The sequence below is a fragment of the Adiantum capillus-veneris genome, chromosome 21 (genome assembly GCF_014529385.1).
Source record: "Adiantum capillus-veneris isolate H3 chromosome 21, ASM1452938v2, whole genome shotgun sequence".
NCBI classification, from domain to species: Eukaryota; Viridiplantae; Streptophyta; class Polypodiopsida; order Polypodiales; family Pteridaceae; genus Adiantum; species Adiantum capillus-veneris.
In genome coordinates, this window is record NC_140951.1 from 31,458,369 (window position 1) to 31,483,939 (window position 25,571).

The 25,571-nt window shown below is 42.1% G+C and overlaps 1 protein-coding gene and 2 pseudogenes across 1 annotated transcript; all 3 read left to right on the top strand.

The window, feature by feature from the left end:
• The window catches only part of LOC147430733 (uncharacterized), a 62,623-nt pseudogene that overhangs the window by 11,130 nt on the left and 25,922 nt on the right, over window positions 1–25,571 (top strand).
• On the top strand, window positions 13,799–15,557 carry LOC147430734 (uncharacterized). Its single transcript, XM_086494443.1, has one exon. The coding sequence runs from the start codon at window positions 14,736–14,738 to the stop codon at window positions 15,435–15,437; it is 702 nt and encodes a 233-aa protein (XP_086350569.1). The 5' UTR covers window positions 13,799–14,735; the 3' UTR covers window positions 15,438–15,557.
• On the top strand, window positions 15,443–16,747 carry LOC147430735 (uncharacterized; annotated as a pseudogene).

The following is a 25,571-nucleotide window of genomic DNA, read 5'->3' on the forward strand; positions in this document are numbered from 1 at the left end:
CCAAATCCAACGGATACATATTACTTCACGCCAAGTGTAGGAATGGAGGCCATCGGTGTATTTCTCATGCAAAAAGACCTAAAAACATGCTGCATGAGGCCAGTATACTTTGCAAGCAAAGTCATGACTGCTGTTAGAGAAGGGCTACACTGATATGGAGAAGGTGGTATTCACAATTATGTTTGCGATAAGAAAGTTCCGATCATATCTCTTACCTGCACCATTTGTCATTCTCACCATGGAAAACAATTTACCATATGTTGTGCAACACATGAGCCTCTCATCTAGGATAGCCAAATGGGTTCTAGAACTTCAAGAGTTCGAATACACTTTTCTTGTGGAAGATAGCACAAGGGCAGGTCTTGCAGACATTCTCACATACAAAGTGAGAGAAGGAAAGAGTCACCAAAGGCAGGAGACAAAGCTACACCACAAAATAATGAGAAGGAGATGGACAATGCACACATTTTGTGCTTTGATGGAGCTTACCGACGACAACACGATCAGGCAGCAGGGGGGGTTCTTATTCTAAGTCCACAAAGGGAAGTTCTTGTTAAGGAAGGTATCACCTTGGAAAATGTTCATTCTAATAATGAGGCTGAGTATGTCACCTTAAAGTTGGGGCTTGAAGAATGTAGAAAACTTGGCATCGAAAGACTTATAATAAGAGGTGATTCCTTACCAGTTATTAGGCAAATCCAAGGGATATGGAAGTGCAAGAACCCTACTCTAGTGGAGTGGCTTAGACAGGTGAAGGCTTTGATAAAGAACTTTGAAGCTACACAGGTACAGCATGTTGTGAGAACCCTCAACAAGGAAGCAGATTATCTCGCGAATGAGAAACTTCAGATCATGGTGGGACGTGTGAAGCTCTACGAACCAAAGTACCAAGGCCAAGAGGAATTGAAGGACATCATATTTTTCCTCCAAACTCGTGAGTGCCCTAAACACTTGGATAAAGTGCAAAGGCATAGGTTGGTAAAAAAGGCAACCCTCCCATCTCCGATTTATGGGATTGAGGTAATGAAAAGCAGGTCTAATGGAGTAAAAGAGTGTATATCACTCCTCCTTTTTTTAGAAAAAAAGAAAAAAGAAAAAAAAATAAAAGAAAAAAAAAGAAAAAAAGAAAAAAAGAAAGAAAGGAAAAAAAAAGAAGAAGAAGAAAGAAAAAACTCTTTTGTTTCATCTAGGAGCATGAATGATCCTAGATGAAGGGAGAGGGCTAATATGAGTAGCGTTAAATGGTAACCATGCATTTGCACTACATTTCTACTCAAATGTATATATTTTTTACCAAAGTTTTAACCTAGTGTTCATTCTCTCTTTCCGTAATAACCTTTTCCATACAAACACCTTACCCCTCTTAGATCTTTATGCATTTACATCATATTTCTCTCTTCATGCTAAATGTAAATAGTAAACTTAATTCTACTCTCCTACTTTTTTTGCTGTATATTCTTTTAACTAATTACCTTTACTAATTTAAATAGCTATCTACATCCCATAATTTGTAAATAAATAATTTATGGGCACTTATCTTACCCATCTTCTCTCAAGGGTAGGGTTAACCTTGTAGGCCTTCCCTTCCCCACCACTATGTGACCCAAGTCTTGGATCATTTACTTGTGTTGGTCAACAAATCTTAAATATAATGTATATCCCCAATAAATCAAACTTTCTTGGAGCCCACATCATTTGTTTAAGGTGGATTCTCTTTTGAAAAAGCATGCTACACCTTGGATGCATGCTAAAGGGGCCCCTACAAGGAGACTTTGTTCAAAAGGTGTTTTGGATGCATCTTGAACGCCTTAGCTCGTGGGTATACTTGAGGAACACTCCAAAATCAGCTTAAACACTTTGAGAAGGTCAACTTTGCCTTTTACAACACCCAATTCTGAGTTAGAGGCTGAAAGTTATGGTGAAAACAAGGTGCTGCGGACACTGTTACTGCAGGTCAAAGTTACAATCAGGTAAACCACAAAGGTGAAAAGTTTTCTTGACTTCTTCAAAATTCTAAAATAACAATGGGGAGTTAAAAACCACTTGCATGTGGAGGGGTCGGCTCAAGATGCTTCCAAAGACACAACAAACAAGATGGGGACACTCTGCAGGGGCCACTGGAGGAACATCATGGTGGGGCCCACATACATTATCAACCCTTATGGAACCTCCACGACCTAAAAGGCTATTTTTAATGAAAAAATAAGTCCCTTATTTGCATAATTGAAGGAATGGTCAAAAGGGAACCTAACTATGGTTAATTCCTACCCTAGTCAAGTTTAACCTAACCCAAGGTCTTGTACAGCTATAAAAAGGCCCTTTGGCAAGCACAAAAATACACACACCTACTCCATTGCTGCAAATAAGCTCCTCTAAGGTTAGGGAAGCCCTAATCTCTCTCTCCTCTTGTCTCCCTATCCATTTCCTAAGCTCGCTATCATAAGCGGCACCATAGAGAGAGCATCAATATGCTATTGCTACCATTCTCTTGCAAACATTTCTCTTATCATACTCATCCCTAAATAAGGATTGTAGATTCTATATGAGAGCAAGGATATCAAGTTCAATGATCTATCTCATGGTTTGATCAACAAATTGGTGCAATTGGGGTGTCGTCGTCACACTTTTGCTCTAAACGCATGTAAAATTGGTAAGCCTATCTTGGCAGCTTCTCATATTTTGTGCTCATTGGGTTGCTTGTTTGTTGAGAAAGTTTTTTGTGCACCATGGTGTCTATTTGCTTGGCTTCTCTCCTCATGTTGTGTGTAAGTAGGTCTTGGGGCTACGTAGATGAAGAAGAGCTCTCTATGCATGCCGCCTTATGTGTGTAAGTAGTCTCTTCTTTTGGGAAAGGAAAGGAGTTGTCAAGTATTTGTGCATTGTGGTGTTTTGAGTTTTGAGGTTTTGTGATTGCTTTTCTTAGAAGTATATGAGCACTAATATGGTGAAGGTCAATCTTTGCATGTGAGTTTGTGCAACGTTCAAAGGGATTGCTTAAGGAGTGTGTGTTGAATGGTTGAAGGGCATTTTGTGTTGAAGCACATAAGGAAGGTGTGAGTGTGTGTGTGTGTGTGTTGTATATGGTTTGTTTTGGTTTTTTTCTTTCTCCATAAAAGAGGGTGGTGCCCCTAAGAAATATGCGTGTGTAGGGTCTCACGGAGCGGTTGTCTGGTGGGAGCCTTGAATTGAGCCCCATCTCAAAAAATCCGCTCACTGCCTAAATCCAATCATCCGAGTCATGACTTTTACTTATCGTATATATCAATTCTTTGCTTTCTTGAATAATTACTGAGAAACTGGCCATAGAAACTTCATTATTGAAGACACAGCAATTTCTGACCTTCCAGATATTGTAGAAGAAGCAAAATCTAACAATTTGGGTACAAATAAGAAGGGCAGGACTTCGAAAGCGTTTTCCTCCAAGAGAAAGATCGTTCTTGAAGAAACCAAGCTTCCACGTTCTTTGAATCCATTTGCACACCTTCCCTGCCAAACCTCTTATGGTTGGACATTCCATAAAAAGGTGTGTCAGGTCTTCACTAGCCCCCCGACTGCCAGAGCATCTATCGGATCCTTTACCTCATGCCTGAATCTTGACGCCCATCGGTTGGGCTCCCCAAAGCACCTTCCATAAAAAAACCTTCATGAAGTGGGGCCACTATCAGTCCACCGAGCTTCTATCCACTGTATCTTCCACTGTTTGTTTAAGGGGGTAAACCAGTCGTCCTTGTGCGTGAGCTCCTGATATATGATCTTGGTTTGGGGTTTGAAAAAAGAACTATCTTTGGGCCATTTCCAGGCTTTCCACTCAAGCGTAGAGTCTTGAATTGGAATTAGACCATTGTTTAGGCCTTCAAGAACTCTACAGACAAGCATCTTCTCCATGACATTTAGTTGAAGTTGATCGGTTGAATCTTCAGAAGGTTTCCAGTGCTTGTTGCTTTCATCCTAGAAGTAGATTGTTTGTTGGAGGCCTTTATTGTTTAGCTCTCTTGCTATTTCCCTCCAGTAAAGGTTTAGATTAATAGCATTCGCGTTTGATAGACAAATGGACCAGTGCGTAGTGGAGTTATGAAAGTACCTGGTTCGTTCTCCCCATTCCAAGATCCTAGTGGCACAGTTGCATTTTTGAAACAGCTCTCCTGTTAACCCCCCCCCAATTTCAAAGTTTCCCATCCAGGTGCTAAGAGTTTATCGTGCATCTTGATCTCTTTCCACTGTCCTCCTTTAGAGAAAAGCTTTGATTTTTCAATCATATCTTTGGTCATGATAGCCCAAGATTGATCTTGCTTTGCTAAAGCAACCACAAACTTGGCACATAAGGCTTGGACATGCACGACCGGGTTGTGGATTCCGAGGCCGCCTTGGGAAGTCGTACGAGCAATCAATTCCCATTTTTCCCACTGCCATGGCGACAAGACGTTGATGTTGTTCTTCCATAAGAATCTCTTAATAGGTTTCAATAACTCCTTCCAGTTGCATCTTGCTATTTTGAGGAGAGGACTGGTGAAGGAAATGTAACGGAGCATGAATGAGTTGATCACTTTTATTTGGCTTGGGAAGGGCAACAACACAAACTCCCACCTTTTCATTTTTTTTAAAAACCTTCTCCAAGACTCACTGAAATCGTTGTTTGTGAGAAAAATCTACTCTCAAAGGGGCAACCAAATGTCGAAACATCTTTCCTTTAGTGACGACCTCCCCTGACTAGTCTGATGGGTCAAATGTGTCATCTTTTGTAAGAGAGATCAGTCTTGACTTCTCAAAATTGCACTTTGAACCTGAAGCCACGGAAAAAGTGTGCACGATCTCTAATGCCTTCTTGAGAACCTGGGGGCAGGCTTTTAGGAAAAGGAGGGAGTCATCTGCAAACATTTTGGCTAGGAGTTGGTCATTGCCTCGCAAAACCAATCCTTGAATATCAGCTTGTGCAGCTGCTACTTTGAGAATTGTTAAGAGGGGGTGTGAGCCAACGACAAAAAGGAGCGGGGCCAAGGGACAACCTTGTTTGATCTATCTTTTGGCTTCAAAGGTGCCTACTATTATTTCATTGAATAGGAGTTCATAGTGGCAACCTGCACCTAGAGTGTGTATAAAACGATAGAGGCAGGGACCAAAACCTAGAGTTTTCATGAAATCTTCAATGAAAGACCATACAATTCTATCATATGCCTTGTCTAAATCAAGTTGAATAAAGATGCATTCCTGTTTTGAGAAGGCATCATACTCAATGCCAACCATTGCTGCCAAAATGTTGTCATAAATCAGCCTTCCCTTAATAAACCCATGGTGATGGGGAGAGATAACCCTGTCCAGTAGGGGATCCATTCTGAGAGAAACCGCTTGGGTGATGACTTTATAAGAAACTGACATCATTGAGATGGGGTGCCAGTGCTTGACATGAAATCAACATACCTGTTTTGGGATGGGTTTAATGAGCCCTCTTTTCACAGAGGGATCCATCCATCCCTTGACAAGTGCTTGGTTAGCCATATATGTGATCGGGCCCTTGAGATATTCCCAAAACTCTCTGAAGAATTCAGTGGTCAAACCATCCCATCCAAGGGACTTCTCTTTGCAAAGAGCTTGTAATGCCTGCGTGCACTCTTCATCAGAGAAGGCTAACTCAAGGCGAGAGGCCTCGGGTTGGTCAATTTTCTTTTTGACACTCTCGAGTACGATTTCTCTAGACGCATCCACTTCTTGAGAATGGGTCTCAGGTTGGCCAATGATTTGACATAAATGATCCAGCATCATTCGGGCCATATCATCCGGGTCCTGCATGGTGCGCCTCTCCTCGTCTGTGAGTGATGAATCGAGCCTCGATTTTTCTTGATTTTATAGGATCTAAAGAAATGTGGTTGATTAGCACCTTCGGGCTCAAGAAAGATTTCCTTGGATATTAATCTTGCCCTTTTAACCTGATCGAGTTGTTGCTCCGCAAGGCTGGCTTTAGCTTCAAGCCATCATTTGTGGTCGTCGGAGGCAATACCATAGGCTTTTTTTGAAGTAAGATGACTAACCTCCTCCTCGAGTTGCTTTGCTTTATCCTCATGGGCCCCTGTCACTAGAGGGCCGGAAGTTTTTATCGCTTTTTGAATACTCCGAGCAAAGCGATCTCAGGCTCTAGGTTTTTCTAGATGGATATCTTTATTGAGTTTGCACAAGGATTTCATTGCAAGACTTCTAAACAACAGGTCTTTGAACAAGTGAGCTCCCGTCACCAGTAGCTTTTTACTTCCATTGGGGGTCTTCTCATCCCCCTTGGCCTTCTTGAGTTCCAAGTGTATGGGAAGATGGTCTGAAAAGCTTTTTGTTGTTATAACTTGCATCTCAATAAGAGACGGGATCCAATCAGCTTGATGAGAGTAGTAGCATCTGTCGAGACGAGAGACTGTACCGGCATATTGGAGGCTTGTGTATGCGAAGCCGGGCGTGTTGTTCCAGGGACCAAAGTCCCATAAGTCCAACAAAGCCCATTTCTCACAAGGTCCCATCCATTTATTTTTATCAGAGCCTGAGAGCAGATTGGTGGTGCCCGTTCTATCCTTATCTTTTCTACCATATTGAAGTCTCCCATTAGAAGCCATTCTCCTTCCAAGGAGAATTCCCTAAGATGAAAACATAACTTGGCCCTATCCTTGGCGCTGTTTGGTCCATAAATGTTCACAATGGTTATAAGTTCATCTCCTCAGGTGAATCTTTTTCTAGGACTCTCCCAGAGGGGTGATTAAGTATTACCTTGGGCTCCAAGTTCTTGTCCACAGTAGAGAGAACACCACTAAAATCATTCACTCCTTCTCCGTAGAAGGCTAGCTTCAATCCCATTGCCTGTTTTCTTTTGGTGCGAGCGTCCAGATGATGTTCCTGGATCGCCCAGCAATCGATGTCCTTATTCTTTCTTATTTCATCCAAAAAAGGCCGTGTTTCTTTGGGGTCTTTAGGCCTTTTACATTCCATGATCGCAAAGCAAGGACTTCCATTATTGAGAAAGAGGGACGAATTCCTCTACATTTGACCCATGCTCAGTTTCTGTGTCTCTGATTGTAGGAGAGTCAGGGGGTTCCCTTGCCATCCCGTGCTCCGCAACTTTGAGCGCTGCGAAAGGATTGTGAATTGGAAGGGTGCCTGTCCCACCCTGAAGCTTATCGGCGGTGGGGAGGCAGCTTTTCCTTTTGAGGTTCCGATAACCCTCCATGATGAGGATTCTCTTGCCATAGCCTTTACTCTTTTGACCCTTTTCAGTCCAGGGACATGCACGGCCGAACTAGTTGACACTACCATCAGTTTCGGTGAGGAAGCTTGGAAGACGATTGTGTTATCCTTACACGGGCCCTCGGAGATTCGCATTGTGAGGTGTTGTTTTACCTTGGACTTGGCTTGCAGATTGGGGGAAGCCTTATTGCTCATTCCAGCCTCTTTTTCCTCCTCCACTCCTTCCATTATGTTACTCTTTCTTTGCTGTTCCATACCCTCCATAGTAGTTTCCTCTCCAGTGGTCTCATTGGCATGCACTTCTTTAGAGCTCGGCATCGAGGGGACGCACTTCTTATCAGCTTTCGTGGGGCAATATTTGGCGAAGTTTCCAAAATTGTTACATTCAAAGCATGCACCAAAGTAAGTCCCAAAATTTAGAGGAATAGCTACCAACCCAGCTCCAACATTGATCACCATGCTTTTAGGAGGTGGCTTCGCAATATTCCATCCTATACAAACCTTGTTAGAGGACCTCTTGACCCCTTTTGTTGGGAACGAACAAGGGGGTGCCCAACTGGATGGCAAGCAACCTAATGTTATCCCAAAGCCAACTCGACAGTCCTGCAAAGTCGACCCAAATGGGATGGATCTCTTGAAGGGATTCCGCCGAGTCAAACACTGGTTCCCATAGTATTACACACACAGTTGTCCCTCCAACTAGCTATTGATCTCTTTGAGCTCTTGTTCAAGTCGGAGCTTGGCGTTCATTAAAATTACCTTTAGCGTCGTTCTTAGAATCCGGACCCTTCAGGAGGCTTGCGAATGAGACGCCTCGCCGAAGGGACGTAGATGAATTAATTGCCTTGATTTGATTTGTACAGATCGATCCCTGCGGCTCACAGGTCTTGAGGGTTTTGACCTCAAAATTAGCCCCTTGTCCAGTGAGGCCCTCCATTTTTTCTTTCTGCTGCGTGTAGCTGGCACCGTTGGTCAATAGAGCTTTGTTCTCCCCAATGTTCAGGCCCTTTGCCAGTGTAACACCATCTATCACCTCTTCCATAGGAACAGTTTTGTCTCTCGCTTTCCCTTTCCATTCCTCGAGAATTTTTGAAAACTGCAGGATGTCCTCTTCCATAGGCATATCTTTCACTTCATTCATCATACCAGGGGTGAGCGACAGTCACGGGTCCCGTAAATCACAAAGAACGCAAATACCGCCGTCACTCTCGACCCTAGGATTCTCTGTAGCTCACAGAAAACCGAAGTGGCTTACCAAAAGTCCTCACAAATAACTCCCTTTTTCTAAAGGTCAAAGGCAACAAGGGCTTTAACTACCTTTGAGAGGGTTGCAACAACATAAAAGCTGAACAAAAAAACAACGATTATTAACTCAAAGAGTTAATAATCTCTTTCTTAGCAAATAGCTCCACGTTGGATACTCCAATGACTTTGAGAAGCAAAAAAATAGTCGCTCAAGTAGAACACTAAGCATAGGCATGCGATAACTATCGCAATTATTATCACAAAGATAATAATTCTAAACGCAGCGAGGGTGAAGTAAGCTACTATGGCACACAACGCAACAAGATTTTGATGCTAGGAGGGAAGTGGTGCGTGCATAGATCGAGAGCCCCAAAACAGCCCACCACAAGCCGATCGTTGGTTCTTGTAACCACGAGCTTGTGAAGGCCACCGGAGCACATACGACGTGCAAGACTAAAACCACGAGCGCAAACAACCCAAGACGCTCAGCACCCCCTTTCCTTAGCTCACATTTCTTTCATTTCACATCTTCACATGTCTTTACTTTTCTTGCATTCTATTGTTTTAGAATGCTAAAGTGAAGCTTCACCTTGCATAATTTTAGTAAATTTTACACACACATACATATATGTTTTTTTTTGCATTCTATTGTTTTACAATGCTAAAGTCAAGTTTCACCTTGCATAATTCTAATAAATTCTACACACATGCACACACATATATTAATTAGTTTTTTTCATTTCACCTTTCATTTCACAACTTCACATGGCTTTACATTTTTTGCATTTTATAGCTTGATTCCAGTCAATGTTAATGTTCAAGAAAGTCTCTTTAATTAAGAGAATGCTGATCGAGTTTCCTCCTCACAAAGAAGAAAATCAAAAATACTAGTAGTAACTTTGAGATTTTCAAAATTTTTGAATGACTTTCTCACATATTTCATCGGTTTTTCTTCCGTTTACTATGGTTCGTAGCTAGCTAGTCTCATTTTCAATTGGCTCAAGACTAAGCTAAGGCAATCCTTTCCCAAATATGATACTAGTTTAATTCAACCTAACAATTTTATAACTTTCTTATTGTTTTTGAAAGCCGTCGTGACCTTTTCACTTTCTTAATATTGATTGATTGGTGTATTCTTGCAAATGGGAGTTTATTTGAGAATATGTGAGGTGAAGTGTCTGAAACAATTTTTCTCAATTCACCAAGTAGGTACCCAAAACGACCTTTTTAAGGATAGCGATTAATTAGTTTAGGGGAGAATAGAAAGGAAAAGGGAAGGGTGGGGAAAAAAAGGAAAAGGAGAAGGGAGGGGCCTAGGGGTAGGAGGAGTGTAGGGTTGGGGGGGGGGGGGGGGGGGGGGGGGAAATGTTTTTTTTTTATGCTTAAAGGGAGCTCAAAGGGCAGCGCAAGCATGTAGCTTAGTGGTTAAGGTTAAGCTTTATATATCTCCATGTGACGAGGTCAAATCCTACCCATTAGGATTGGTTTTAAATTGTGGAGATCCTAATTGGAGATGCTAAAGCATCTTGGGAAGATTCTATCTAATGAAAATTGAAAGTAGAGCGAGTAGGCGAGTGATACAACTTATGAATATGACGAGATTTAGTGTATCTAGATATTCGCTAGAGATCGGTGACAATCTCTTGATGTGATGGCTAAACAAGTTGCAATGATCAGGATTTGTGTTTGGGATCACGATGGAAGCGTGAGAGAAACAACGTCTATCTCACGGGGAGGGACACCATGGGCCAACGAAAATGAATATATTGACTAACTTTAAGCACTTCAAATAAAAATTGAATTGTAAGAGATAGCAACACATGAGATGCAGGGGAGTGGCGGATTAGTTCCACCCCAAGAGAATACTGGTGCTTCTTTCAGTATTTCCTTATATTTTGCTTAAACATAGTACATAACTGGTACTCCATCCTTTGCACCTTCACCAAGAAATGTGCCAGAGAATGAGCCCTTCGGTCTCCTCACACTGCCATGTCAGCACATGTCAACGCAACACGCAAAAATCCGTGTTGTTTCTACGTCATCATGTCAACACAAAATCAGGGGGTGCCGTACAACTACCATCATGTCATCATTATAGTAATACAATGATTTTTTGTGGTGTGTGGGTTGCTTTATTTTATTATTATGCCACTAGGCATCGGACGGGGTGCTATATGTTGTTGGAAACTCTTCTTTAAAGATGGGCCACTCGGCAAAACTTTGTAAACTTCTTCTACTGCTTCTAGGGTTTAGGCACCTTGGCCGAGATCTGTAAGCTGGCTTCATTCTTTAGTGGCTTGACATGTAAGCTCTTGATATCCTGGTCGTTGGTTTCCAAGAAAAATCTTATTCAATAAGAGTATTTAGTGGTTGGAACATCACAATGAACCACAAATGCTCACATTTCCATGATACAAGACATAACGAACAACACCATTGAGGACTCCCCCGAGACAGACAATTTGCGTTATAAAGCTACTCAACGAATACCTCCTCACTCCCCACGCAAATAACTAAAAAGATCTTGGCCATGAGATTAGAGGACTGATATAACTAAACGCTCCCCACATCGTAGCTCCATAGCTTGGAGGTTCAAGCATACAATGAAATTTTTCCTTGACATCTCGTTAGCGTTTTCCGAAGGTTTTCTAGGATACAACGAAATGCTTCTCACACATCTTGTCTTTGTGGTTCTGAGATTTAAACAATACCAAAACAATATTTCTCACTACTCCATCCGCGAGTAAATCACCAAGCGTTGAAATTGGTATTAAAACCAAAGACAAACAATTTTAAATCGGCACCAAGATAGGTTTAAAACAAGTACGATCCATTTCAAACAATACTTCCTCAAGCAAAGTTCAGAAGTATCTAACATTTAATTTACTAAGTAGTCTATGTAGTCCAATAAATAGCTAAAAGGGGTTTGTCAACTTAAAGTTAATAATACAACCACCATAAAAAAAACTATATCCTTTCCATTGTAGAACATGTTTTAGAAAGAGTGGCTTGAAAAGAAGTTTATGGATTTGAAAAGAAGCTTATAGATTTCAAGAGGCTTCTAGTTTGGTTACAAGTCTATAGCAATGGTTGTGCACCATTGACACAAAGCAATGTAAAAGTTCACTACGGCGTACATAAGGCCACGAGAAGAATTCAATACTAAAAGGTCTCTTTGTGAGAGAAAATAAGAAAGTGACACTAATTTTTTATAAGATTTGTTATCACGATAGAATATTATGTTTCTTGAAAAAAATTAACAATAAAATATTTAAATTATAATATATTTCAAAAACATAAAAACTAATTTGTGAAAAAGCACTTGGTCATCAGAGTTAAAAAACTATTTTAAAAAGGTAAAAACTTATAATGATCTACAAGCAAGGTGAGAAAGAGAGGGTAGTGTTTAAAAGAAACAATTTTTTTAACATTGAATATAAAGGATAGATTTACAAAAGTTAAGCTATTAATTGCTATTTATGATTAAAGTGTGCAAATTTCAGCCATAATAATTAAAGTACAAAATATAAAAATAGATAATTATTATTTTTAATTAAAAAATTATTTACAAAGCTTAAAAATTTACAATTAAAAAATATTTGACCTATTAATTGTTTGCTTATGCATTCTTAGAGGACTTCATTAAACTCATTAAAGGTTTCTAAAAGCTTGCCTTCTTACAATACATCTTGTTTATCTCATTTGTCAAGTACAATCGCGCATGTCACTATATAAAAGTACTCATTCACCATTAAAAAACATCCAAACAAGGTGAAGATATTTTTTTAAGAACTAGTTAATGTATATGAGGAGATGATATATTTACTTTAAAAGAGTGTTTGGTTCAACATTTACAATATGAGAAAAGTAAGAAGTAAGTTGTTTCTTGGGCTGTGGCAGCTCTATCATTTTGCGTCTGCAGCTTGTGAGGCTTGCACGAGGTGGATGCTTTGGACTTCCTTTGACAAGGCGGGCTGCGAAGCTGCTATTGCAGGTCGTGCGGAGTTGTGGGGAAAAGACTTCAGTTTGAGAGTCTGAATGCGCCTCGGGAGGAAGACCATCTGCACCCCCACACATGGTTTGTCACACGGTCTTCACCCCTCCCTCATTTTTGGAGCTCCAGGAGAGGCCGGCCACCCTCTTGCCCCCTCTTGGAGGGGAAAAATGGTGGCCATTTTTCTTTTTGTTTGCGGGTGCCGAATCTGAGTGGCAGGCAGGGTTCGAGTGGCAGGCAACATCTACCTGGTGGCAACGCTCAGTACAAGCGGCTTCTTATTATGGTGCTAGGCTCTCCTCAAAAAGCCGGTATGTGTTGGAACTAGTCTTTTTTGGATTTGGTTTGTGGAGTGGTGTTGCTTCATCCGTGCTGTGGCCCTCGGATCGGTGATGGGGACCTCGAGCCCCGCCCTCTTTTGGTTTGCTCGTGTTACTCTTCATTGGGGGAAGGTGTCTCCAATGGCAACAAGGTTATTTACTTTTTTGCGATGTTGCTTTGTTATGATTTTCTATATATGGTATGCGTGTGTGAATGGCGTGGCTCCCCAATACACTTTTTTTCTTAATGCTCTTGCACGGTTTTGTGAGTCCGAGTTGTTATGATGTATATTGTGTTTCTAATTTATTTCACCACTCACACTTGTGAGTTAAAATGAAAAAAACATTTGCAATATGAGATGAAATTCAATATTAACCAGTTTTTAGCATGTACAAAGGATAGTGCCTTAACTTGCCTCACTCTTTTGTCCTGACTAAAAATTTTTTGATTCTTTTTCGAATACAATTAAAAATCAAAACTCTTCACCACATATTTTAATTCAAACACAAATTAGAAAATGTAAAAGGATTTAGAAAATGAAAAGATTCTTGTCATTGGGAAGTGAAAAGACTTTTATTCTATATAAAGAGGTGGCATGGTATATATCCAATGTGCCATGCTTTTGTGGAATTTAGTTTGCTTTCCTAATTTTCAATGCAGCTCTTGGAACATTTTATTTGAAAGGACATGATGTCTTTCTTAATTCTCCTCCAGACTTAAACAAGGCTCTTCACAAGGACACATGTCTAGCAACAAAAATTGATAAAGGATACTAAGGCCTTTAGAGGCTAAAGATCCGTTCTCTCTGGCTCGTTGTGTCAACTAGAGTCTAGCTCATCTCGGACATTAAAAATTCTCCTCCTCCTCTCTCTCTCTCTCTCTCTCTCTCTCTCTCTCTCTCTCACACACACACACACACACACACACGACTCTGGTTAAATATCGGCTTGTTAGGCCGCGTGTAGGTGGGCGTGATTGGCCCAGTCAGTCATGTCGCTTTTTGGGGGGGCAATAGAGATTTTAAATATATGTACAACATGCGCCACGGCTTGTGCAGATGCATGCACGTAGTGCAATGGTTAGGGTAGTGCTTCTGGGATGCGAGGTCGGGGGTTCGAGACTACGTGTGAGCTCCACATGTTGACTTTTTGGTCAACGGTCACCTAACGGCTACATTCGCCGGCAACCGGCATGCCTTGCTTTGCCAAGAGGCCTAGCAAGGCGAAATATAACCAAAACCCACACACACACACTCGTAGACTGATCATTCGCACGCGCGCATACACATTTTTTAGTAACTCTCCCTTACAAGTATATATTGGTTTGAGATTGTAGGCTGTGTCTCTACTCAAGGATCATTCACTCTCGGGGACATCAATGTTTGTAGCAGTGGACAACATCTCGCCCGAGTCATATGAAGCAGTGCAGAGAATCCTCCGCTTTATCATTGGGCCAGGTAGCAAACCGCTTTATCATTGGGCCAGGTAGCAAAGTGCTACTCACAGCCCGTGCCCTTGATACGTTAGTGCCTGCACTAAAAAATATGCAACGTAATTTCACATGTGATAGTATGCGCATGCCCAGTATAGACGATGAGCGTAGGAGGTGATGAACCTGGAGGATGTGGTGCTAGAGCTCATCCTGAAGAACTTCAAGGATTTATTGGATGAGGATCTCCAACTGCTGTTTCTGGATGTGACTCTCTTTATTCAACCTTCTTATCTTCAAGATAGTTCGCATGAGTGGTCCATCCGGCAGCTATGCAATTGTTGGGGAACTGGTAATTTGTTGCCTTTCTTTAATATAAACTTTTGTTTAGCAATTAGCGAAACAGCTCCAGGCTCATACATATTCGTATTACTGTGGCATCCATATTATTGTCGTCTCAGAAGGCCGTGCTTTGTCGAAACAAATATTGGTGACACAGATCATCATATCATTGTAGACTGTAGACTGTCTCATGAGTCGGCCTGCATATAATACGTCAGGCAGCTCCATCATCAATCTCATCCACATAAAGCTGAATATAAATTATGTCCCAGCTTTTATGAAGCAGCCAGATTATCTGAGAATTGCGAAGCACATGACATGGTTGCAGGTGCTTTGCTTGGAGAATGCGGGTATCAAATGTATTGGTGATATGAGTAGTTGCTGGCCGCATTTGCTAGAACTCAATATAGAGGAGTATTGCCTGGAAGAATTCGCACTTGGCGCCCTCCCAGCTTTGCAATCATTTAGATTCGTTGATACAAATAGGTGGCATATAAGCAAGTGTAGGCCGAATATGGGAACGAAGAAAAGGTTGCAGGGCAAGGACTTACTCACTGGAAGCCCAAACTTGCAGGACGTAGAAATTGTGTCCACATCCTTTCAGAATGCTCAACTCATGAAACCAACTTGGAGAATGCTCATGCAGGTGGATACTGGCGAGGAGATTCCAGAACTTTCATCTGCAATGCGAACCCTCCAGACTCTGTCTATTAGAGCTAATTGTGAGAAGCTGGAGAGAGTGAGCCTCACACACATCTCTACTGGTTCCGTGAGCCTCACACATGTCAAAATACGTTACTGTGAGAAGCTGGAGAGAGTGGATCTCTCTGCTGGCCGCTTGTTGAGCCTCACACATGTCAAAATACGTTACTGTGAGAAGCTGGCATCTTGAGCCTCAGAACTAGTCTCGAAATAATTGCGTGTGAGAAGCTAGAGAGAGTGGATCTGTCTGCTGGCTTCTTGAGCCTCACAAGTCTCGAAATAAGCTGGTGGTGTGAAAGTGTTGTGGAGGTCAAGCTTGGCTTGCAGGCTGTCCCCAACTTGCGCTCACTTGAGGTTGAAGGTTGCGCAGAGCCATGTGTTTTGAGAGGTGTTGAGGATTTGAAGCTGCTAAAGCATTTGACAGTGAGTTGTTGTTCCATGTTGCTGCAGAGTGCAGGGCCTAAATGTCTCAGTGGTTTGACTCGCTTGAAATTACTTGTCCTTAAACAGTTTGCAACTGCATGGAGGCAACAAAGAATCTGGGATTACAAACGTGCACGATTAGAGGAACTCAGGTCTTTAATTTGGTGCATCTAGAAATTTGGCCGGCTGGCAGAACTGCTCCTATCAACCTTGCAAACCTGACGAATCTGAAGATATTGGATATGAATGGAATGGTGTCCTGGGAGGGCCTGGATAACTTGAGGAGATTGGAAATTAGACTTAGCTTGCATTCTTCAGATGAGATGGAATATTGTGCATCAGATGAATTAGAGGATGAGACAGTGCAGGAATATTACAGGAGTGGCTGCCCCCCATATTGCGTAGCTGAGGCCCGTGTGTTGAGTATTTTTCCACAGAATCTCACAGCCCTGCATTTGTACTGCCTTAAGCACCTCAGATGCCTGGATGGTATTGACCGCCTTATCCATCTTCGTCTACTTATGTTGGCTGACTGTCCATTGTTGGAAGAGCTCCCTTCCTTGGATGCGTTGCAGGAAATGGGATGGCTCCTAATAACAGAGTGTGTGAAGCTCAAAGGTGTGAGGGGTTGTGATGAGATGAGAAAGCTGTTATGTGTGGAGCTGGGAGGATGTGAAAGCAGGGAGCAGCTACCGTTCAAGGACATCCATGCGCTCCTGTCCAACCACCCGCAATTGTCCAACCACCCGCAATTGACAGATCGTTCCTTCGAGCGCTGCAGGTTAGCGAAGGATAGAGAGTTGATGCTGGAGTGGGCAGACGTGTGTGGGCCCCTGTGTGTGGCTGAGGTGAGGCAGTTCCTATGGGAATACTATTCTCAAGAGGTAAGTAAAGCAGCAGCCTCTGGTTGTTCAGAGTGTGTGTGTGTGTGTGTGTGAGAGAGAGAGAGAGAGAGAGAGAGAGAGAGATAACGTCCATGGTTGGTTGGTTTATATGATGCAACAGGGGAGGATGGAACAAGAGGAGGAGGAGGAGGGGTTGAAGGAAGCGATGCTGTCATGCCTGCTGAAGTTGTAAAAGTAACTTATGATTTTAATAAGTGTGGACTTCTTTCCACCTATATTTTTTTCCAAAGTCCTTACACCTAGTTCTCACATGGACCCTTTTTACCTATGCAAGCCTCAACATGTGTCTATTCCCACCTACCTATAACTCACATGTGATGGATAATCTTCACTCCTTCAACTTGTATATAAATCTCATTAGTTGCCCTCATTTGTAACAAGGTCTTCACTCTCCATTCAAGTGCAATCTATTGTCATTGCTCTATTTCTATTTTACACTCTCTTATGTCTTGACATTAGCATATTAATTAATAGTGATATTAATTATATTTAAGTTTATCTCTAAGTTCTCACATGGTATCAGAGCAATAAAACTTAAGGTTAGTTTTTCTAATTAGCGCTAAGAGTATTCCATCTCTCTAGTCCACACTCAAAGCCTCACTCTCCATTCTTTTCAAGGAATCCGGAACCTCGAAAGATGGCTTAGTTAGCTTCTTCATCTTCCGCATCCACCTACAAGCCCCGCTACATTATCGACAAGCTTAACGGCACTAACTATCAAGTGTGGAAGATTCGGATGGAACTCTACTTCACGCAGCTGCAACTTTGGGGCGTCACGTCAGGAGTCGAAGAGCAACCTGACCACCCCGAAGACAAAGATTCAACATACTTCATCGACACCTATAATACTTGGCATAGTAGAAACAATAGTGTCAAGATGGAGCTCATTCTCCATTGCCAAGATCGGCAAGTCCAAATGGTGAAAAAGCTAACTACTGCTAGCGCCATTTGGAAGTTCTTCGAGAAGAACTACGAGCACACTGACCTCGTCTACCAAGTTTCCCTGATCAAGAAATTGGTAAACACTACCATGCAAGAGGGCCAGTCATCCTCCAAGTTTTTGGAGACGTGAAAAATACCTCTAGATGAAGTACTTATCTCAGAGCTTGCCATCCCTGAAGAGCTTCAAAGTATGCTCTTATTGGCTTCTCTACCTGCATCATGGAGAGCCTTTATCACTACACAAGCCACCACGGCTAACTTGCAGCTACAAAATCTTGTAGCCAAGATCCATCAGGAGGAAACGCTTCGCGACCACGCTAGCAGCTCCGAGAAGTCCACGGCACTTGTCACTATGACAAGAAACTCACGTCCTTACAACGGCAAGAAGCCTCAACATTCGGGCCCTCCTCGACAACACAATAATTCTGGAAGAAAGTCGCAATTTCAAAGCCACCACAATCACCAAAATTCAAAGCAATGCGCCACTTGTCATCGCTTTGGACACCTCACAGAGGACTGTTGGCAACCACGCAATCAAGGTAATCGTCCTATCTCTCACCCCAATCTATATCCTTCTTACCCTCAAGGGGAGACAGGCCATGGCCAGCCATCTCCTTTTATTTATGGTCAAGCTCATTATGCTGACATATCTACTTATGATAGCCCATCTTATCCTTTGCAACTATATTCCACCACTATATCTACTTCATATCCCAATATCTGGCTACTTGATACGGGCGCCACCCATCATATGGCATATCACCTACACTGGCTATTCAACATCACTTATCTAGAACACCCTCTAGAAGTATGCCTCGGTGATAACAGCATCCAGCTCGCCAAAGCCTATGGAGATGGTGTCATTAACCTACCTAATGGCCTACACACCACTATTTCTCACGTATATTATGTCCCTGGTCTCAGTAAAAGAGGCTATTCATATTAGCGACGCTCACACAGCGACGCTCAAAAACAAAATTCCCGGCGTCGCTATGAGCGTCGCAAATTTACTTGTAAATTTGCGACGCTCATAGCGACGCCGACTGGGCTAAAAAAATAACAGAGAGTGCCCAAAAACTCAGATCTCAGATTTGAGTTTTTCGGCGCCCTCAAGCAAGGAGCAGGTAACGCTCTCTCTCTCTCTCTCTCTCTCTCTCTCTCTCTCTCTCTCTCTCTCTCTTTCTTCTCCACACACACACACACACACACACGAGGAGAGGAAGGAGAGCCAGGTATGCTCCTTCCCTCTCCTCACTCTCATGTTCCCTTCCCCTCTTTCTCTCTCCCTCTCTCTCTCTCTGTCACACACACACACACACACACACACATAGTGTTTTTGAGAGAGAGAGAGAGAGAGAGAGAGAGAGAGAGAGAGAGAGAGAGTACAAACATAAACAAAAACGCGCACACACATACATAAACAAAGAATGCACACACACATTGAGAGAGGAAAAGAGAGAGAGAGCATGCATAAACAAAAAACGCACACATTGAGAGAGGAAAAGAGAGAGAGAACATGCATAAACAAAAAACGCACACATTGAGAGAGGAAAAGAGAGAGAAAACATGCATAAACAAAAAAACGCACACACATTGAGAGAGAAAGACAGAGAAACTAATTTAACGTCGTAGGAAACTAATTAAAATTAAAAGACCTAAAGATCTAGTCGACGAGGAGTTGAACTCAAGACCTATTATTCAAGAGGGAAATGGCATAACCAATCTATCATACTTGGCATGGGTGATAGAAAGGTTATACCATTTATCTCTTTTTATTGGCACACACATCCACACACGCGCACACACACAAGAAGAAGAGAGTTATAACGTCGTAGGAAACTATCCTAAAAGACGTTAAAGATTAGGTTAGATGTAGACTTACGTTAAATTAGATTTAGGTTTATTTAAGTTAAATTAGATTAGATTTAAGTTTATTTTTAATTAGATTTACGTTTATTTACGCTAGATTTAGATTTACGTTATATTAGATTAGATTTAGGTCTCCATAGACTGCGATGCCTACATGAAGCGGGTGAAGAAAGCCCTCAATGGAATATAGGGTATTGCTGCCTTCACTCATGGTGGGCTCCGTCGATCCAAAAGTACTGGTGAAATGTCTTCAGAAGATAGGGAAGAAGGTGGATCTTCAGGGCGGAAAGAGTCACTACATCCCCGACACAATGACCATCTAGACAACCTCTAGTCATTCAACAGCAACTTCAAAGTTAGTAACAAGAGCAAGAACGGTCTAAAGGGCCAATTGCTGTCGTCAGATGTGGATGGAGATGAGGCAGCGTCACCGCCGAAAGTTAACTCTCACATCTTTAGTGATGAGAATGCCAACTCTTGCCGAGTTATGTGAAAAATTATGTGTTAAATCAGTTTTAAGGTTCTTATAATCCGTGTTAGTTTAGTTCTTTGTTTTTAATATAACATAATTTACGTTAGATTTAGATTTATGTTATATTAGATTAGACTTAGGTTTATTTAGGTTTACCCACACACACACACACACACACACAAGAAGAAGAGAGTTTTAACGTCATAGGAAACTATCCCAAAAGATGTTAAACATTAGGTTAGATGTAGACTTACGTTAAATTAGATTTAGGTTTATTTTTAGTTAGATTTACGTTTATTTAGTTTTACGCTTATTTACGTTAGATCGAGTCCACGCAAGAATTACTTACGGTTTAGGGTTTAGAGTTAGACGAACAGTGAAAAGATCTACTGTGAAAAGATGTTAAGATGCTGTGAAGTGCTACAGCTAAAGAAGAGGCAAAGGGGTTTTGTCCACTACATGCAGTATCATGTAGATGTGGGTCTGTAGATTTCTTGTACCCACAAATATAGGTATTGATCAATAAAGACGAGATTATAACCCGGTGGTCCTGATCTCCGTGCAACTCTAGACCGAGGTGTGCGGGGATTGGACATGACTAGAGAATGTGAGGTAAAGAGAGAGAGAGAGAGAGAGAGAGAGAGAGAGAGAGAGAGAGAGAGAGAGAGAGAGAGAGAGAGAGATAAGACGAAGAATGCCAATAGAATATTAAATTTGTTGTCCAGGTTATAAGATTTTTATCCTCATTATGAGTAGTGACGAGGATGTGGGACCGTCCAACCGAAACACCTATCTCTCAACGAGGGTCTTATGTCCTTGTAATCAATGCAAGCATGCTGTGCGACGTACAAGACGTGTTTCTTTGCAGCACGTTCATGAATTTGGCGAGTTTGATCCATCTATTATAGATCGAGTTGTTGCCAATTATAACTCGTCGGACTCTGACGCTGGCCAACAAGCAGCAATCTTGCAACCCAATAGACGTGTTCGCAGGCGCTTTGGTCAAGCAACATATGTGAGGCCACAAGATGTAGCCTCTGACAGCTCGGGGGATGATCATGCAGAGCACATTCCCAACGAGGCAATGTTTGAGCCCGAGATTGATGAAATGATCGAGACAATCATGGATTCAGAAAGGCTTATCTATGATGATATGAAAAGTGAAGCCGATACGCCATTGTATAATGGAGCACGTATGTCTAGATTGAAAGCACTCCTGGTTCTTCTCAACATGCAGGCAAAGTTTGGATGGAGTGACACTAGCGTCACAGCGCTTTTCAGGTGATCTATTACAATTAGTTTACTTTAATAAAACTCTAAATGTATAATGATCTGATAGGTTTTTACACGACTGTATCATATTTTTATGTTGTGTAGATTGCTTAAAGAGCACATACTACCAGCTGACAATGTGATGCCAGATTCCCGAGATGAAGCAAGAAAGATTTTGCGAAACTTGGGGATGGATTACAATTCTATCCACGCTTGTCCTAATGACTGCATTCTTTTAAGAGGGGAATACATAGACATGGAGAAGTGTCCGAAATGTGATTCCGAAAGATATTGAGTAGATCTCCATGGGACAAAAATTCCACAAAAGGTTTTGCGACATTTCCCTCTGCTTCCTCGCATCAAGCATTTCTTCGAATGTAAGTCCATGGCCGCCCTAGCATCATGGCATGAGGAGAATAAATCTTCGGATGGTGTGCTACGAATTCCTGCAAATTGCGTAGCCTGGAAACATATAGATGAAACATGGTCGTATTTTGCCAGGGAAGCTCGAAATTTGCGCTTAGGCCTGGCTATGGATGGCGTAAATCCATTTGGTCAAAGATCAACATCTTACAGTGTATGGCCCGTTGTCATCGTCAACTACAACATTCCCCCGTGGTTGACTACGAAGAAGGGGCACCTATGGCTAAGCTTGATTGTGCCAGGGCGATATAAAGTGGAGAATATGGATGTGTATCTTCGTCCACTATTGGAAGAGCTACAACAATTGTGGATTGGCATAGAGGTGGTGGATATGACCTGACACACAGGACGATGGAATGCTTTGATCAGAGGCATTCTAATGTGGACCATGCATGACTATCCCGGGCTAACAAAATGCTCAGGTGATCTATTGACACTCCTCACTCAGACACTGTAAATCTTGTTTTTTCCCATAGTTGATCTATTATCATGTGTATACATGCAGGGCTTCAAACAAGCGGATACAGAGCATGTGTCACATGTGGACCTAGACTGAATGCACGTAGGGCGCCCTCACTGAAGAAGCAAATCTACGAAGGTCATCAAGCGTATCTTCCAGAGAATCATGTGTTACGCGATGGCTTTTTGGGAAGAGAGCCACCAAGGATGTCTGCACAAGCATGGTTAGAGCAGAAGGAGATGTGCGATGACAGATTTCCTCCAGGGATGAAGAGACTATCTCTATGGTACGAGTTACCATACTGGCCCCGACTCATGATCAATCACTTGCTCGATCCAATGCACATATTCAAGAATGTGGGTAATCTACTATGGGACCATCTGACCGGCAAGAAAGATACTTTGGGAGCCAGAGTTGACCTTAGAAATGTGGATCGTATGGAGCAATATTGGCCGCAAACAGCGTCTGATGGATCGATAAAACTCCCTAAAGCACCATGGATTCTCACAGGATCCCAAGAACGCGTAGTAAAAGAGACCATTCGATCTTTGCGGACCCCCACTGGCGTAATGCACTCGCTCCGAACGTGTTTTACTAAAGAAGGAAAGCTTACCGGTTTGAAGTCACACGATTGGCATAAAATGTGTCAGGTACGTTCATAGTGGACTTTAATATCATTGCATAAAATGTGGACTTTAATATCATTGCTGCACATACTTTACAGTTTATTTTACCGGTTGCCATTGAGGGATGTTTGTCTCTCGACCCGTAACAATATCTACAAACTTGCAAAGCTGGTGCAATGGATCTCACAAAAGGAGATCAACGTAGACTCCATACCATTCGCCAAACTAAATGCTGCGGAGCTTGTGTGCATGTTTGAGAAACATTTTTCTACTACCATACTAACCATTCAGGTGCATCTTCTTGTTCACATAGTTGATGAGGTGGAAATAGCTGGCAAAGATCATTCCAGATGGATGTTCTTCTTAGAACGTTTCATGAAAACGCTTAAGGGATATGTGCGTCAAAAGGCACGTCCGGAGGGTAGCATGGTAGAAGGTTGGTTGGTATCAAAGTCCCTAGTGTACATTGGAGAGTGGCTAGACGGATTTGATAAAGCCCGGGACACACTATCGCGAACCATAGATGATGAGCGCATATCTGGGATTGTCATGTGCAATCTCGGTGTTGAGAAGAAGATGACGGAAGATCTAGAGGCTAAAATCAACCGATTTTGCATGCTTCACAATCCAGTGATGCAAAAGTGGATTTCACAATATGAGGATGCAAAGCAAGAGCGACAAAGGGCACGAATCGAGTGGAGACGGGGAAGACGACCACCGATGCACTATCCGACGGTTCTGGAGAGCCTACCAACCTTCATGAGCTTAAGATGGTTGCACAACCAATTGAAAAGCGCACAACAATGCGGTGACGAAGTGACTGAGGAAGAGTGGGAGTACTCTAGGGATTGCGCGACCAAGGTAAGTTTGCAATGTACGACTAGCTAGTGACTTTATTTCTAAACGTTTGAATGGCCACTCATAATCTTTGTTCGTTGTAGTATAAGTCATACACAGCAGCATGGTGTAAAGGTCGACATTTTAGGGTGGAACGAATCGACAAAAAGCGTTTTACTCAAGATTGTGGAATCATGGCAAAATTTGAACAGTCTAGTCGACGATGTTCCTCTGATGCAGATCCTGTGGTGGAGGAACTCACTTATTTCGGCACGCTGCAAGAGATTTTGAGGATCGATTACAGAGGATTTTTTGTCGACTTACTCGACGTGCAATGGTTCAAGATAATCATGGAGGGTCGCAAGGCTACTGTGTATAGAGGAGAGTCTGGTTTTCTTGAGGTGGGTTCTACTAAGAAATGGACTGACCTAAGAGACACTTTCGTACTACCCGAGCATTGTGAACAAGTAAGTATGTAAATAGTTAACATCCCCCTTTTACAAGTTATGTGCTTGAAAGCTCTCATGTAAGTTATGTGGCTCTCGCAGGTAATATTTCATCCTACAAAGTCTACATCAAACTGGTGGTATGTCATAGAGGTAGCCCCTCGTAGTGCAAGGACGTATGAAGGCTACCATGTGCCAATCACAACGGCATCAATGGAAGAGATCAGAGAATATGCTCAATCAGAAGCCGCTGCGGTGGTGCCAGACGAGCATCAAGATGCTACTACTCTATATGGGGTGCATGCAGAGGAGCTACAAAATGAAACAGAGGATATGTTTTTAAACGGAGAGCTCTATATAGATATAGGAAGTTATGCTGAGTTATGCGAGGATGAGAGAGAGATCTCTTAAAGCCACAAATATTGTATTTGAACAATTTTGCTCCGTGTTGTAAAAGCTCTGGCTCTCTAAGTACCTTCCATGGTGTTTAACGCTCTTTTCTACTCGCGCTCACATCTTTTGATTGAAAATTCTGAGTTTTCGACTTGCCTCTTCTATCACTCAATTCATTGCGTCATTGTATTTATATGCGTCATTACGTCATTGTATTTAATGGTCTTTGCGTCATTGTCTACTCTATTCATTCAATATTAAGTTTAAATATTCGTGTGTTTAATGCAGGTATGGATGATGAGGAGTTTCTTTCTTCTTTGTCACCGCAGCAGAGACAGTGGTACGTGGAGCGTCATCGCTCTGGCGCATCATCGCGCGTTCCTACTCCATCCGCATCTCCCTCTCTTTCGGAGCATTCGGCGCGCTCCGAAGCTTCGGCGTCGACGAGACGAGCTTCACACTCGTCTAGGGTTTACTCTTTTCTATTTTTTGTATTGTTTTATAAATGTCGTTATATGTTTATACTTACTGAAAGCTGTCTTATTGTCTTTTTTTGCAGAATCCGACAGATACGCCGCTTGGACGCGACGAGACATCTGACTAGACGACGTCAGTTTAGCCGTAGCTAGATAGCATTAGTTTAGGGTTTCTCATAGCTTATGTATCATGAGACGGATTTTATACGTCTTTTTGAACCATGTATATTATTACATTTGTCACCGCAGTTCATTTTGCCAATCAATTCTTTATGCCTATGATGTTGTACAATTGTCATTATTACATTTTCCAATCAATTCATTTTGCCTATGATGTGTACAATTGTCAATTTTACGCTTGTCAATTTTGCAAACAATGCGTCTTGTGGGTGACTATTTTGGGTCTATTATCTACCCTTGCACTTTTTTTAAAAAGTGAATCAAGTACAATATGGTTGATGGGTGGCAGGGCATTCAATGCCCTGTCACCAAAAAAAAAATTCTCTCGGGCGTCGCTATAACCGTCGCTATTTATGGCTCTCTAGCATCGCTATAGACTTCTGTGTAAACGTCGCTATAACCGTCGCTATATAGCGACGCTCATAGCGACGCCTATAGCGTCGCATATAGCGACGCTCTCGTAGCGACGATATTAGCGACGGTTTTAGCGACGCCGGCGGTTATAAAAACCCAGTGTATTTCCGTCGCTAACAGCGTCACAAGAGCACACAACCTCTTGTAGTGTCTCAAGAAAAATCTCATCTCTGTCAGCGAGCTAAC

What these genes read in the sequence shown, in the direction of transcription:
- LOC147430734 (XM_086494443.1), top strand. Translation starts at nt 14,736, where the DNA reads ATGAGTCGGCCTGCATATAATACGTCAGGCAGCTCCATCATCAATCTC.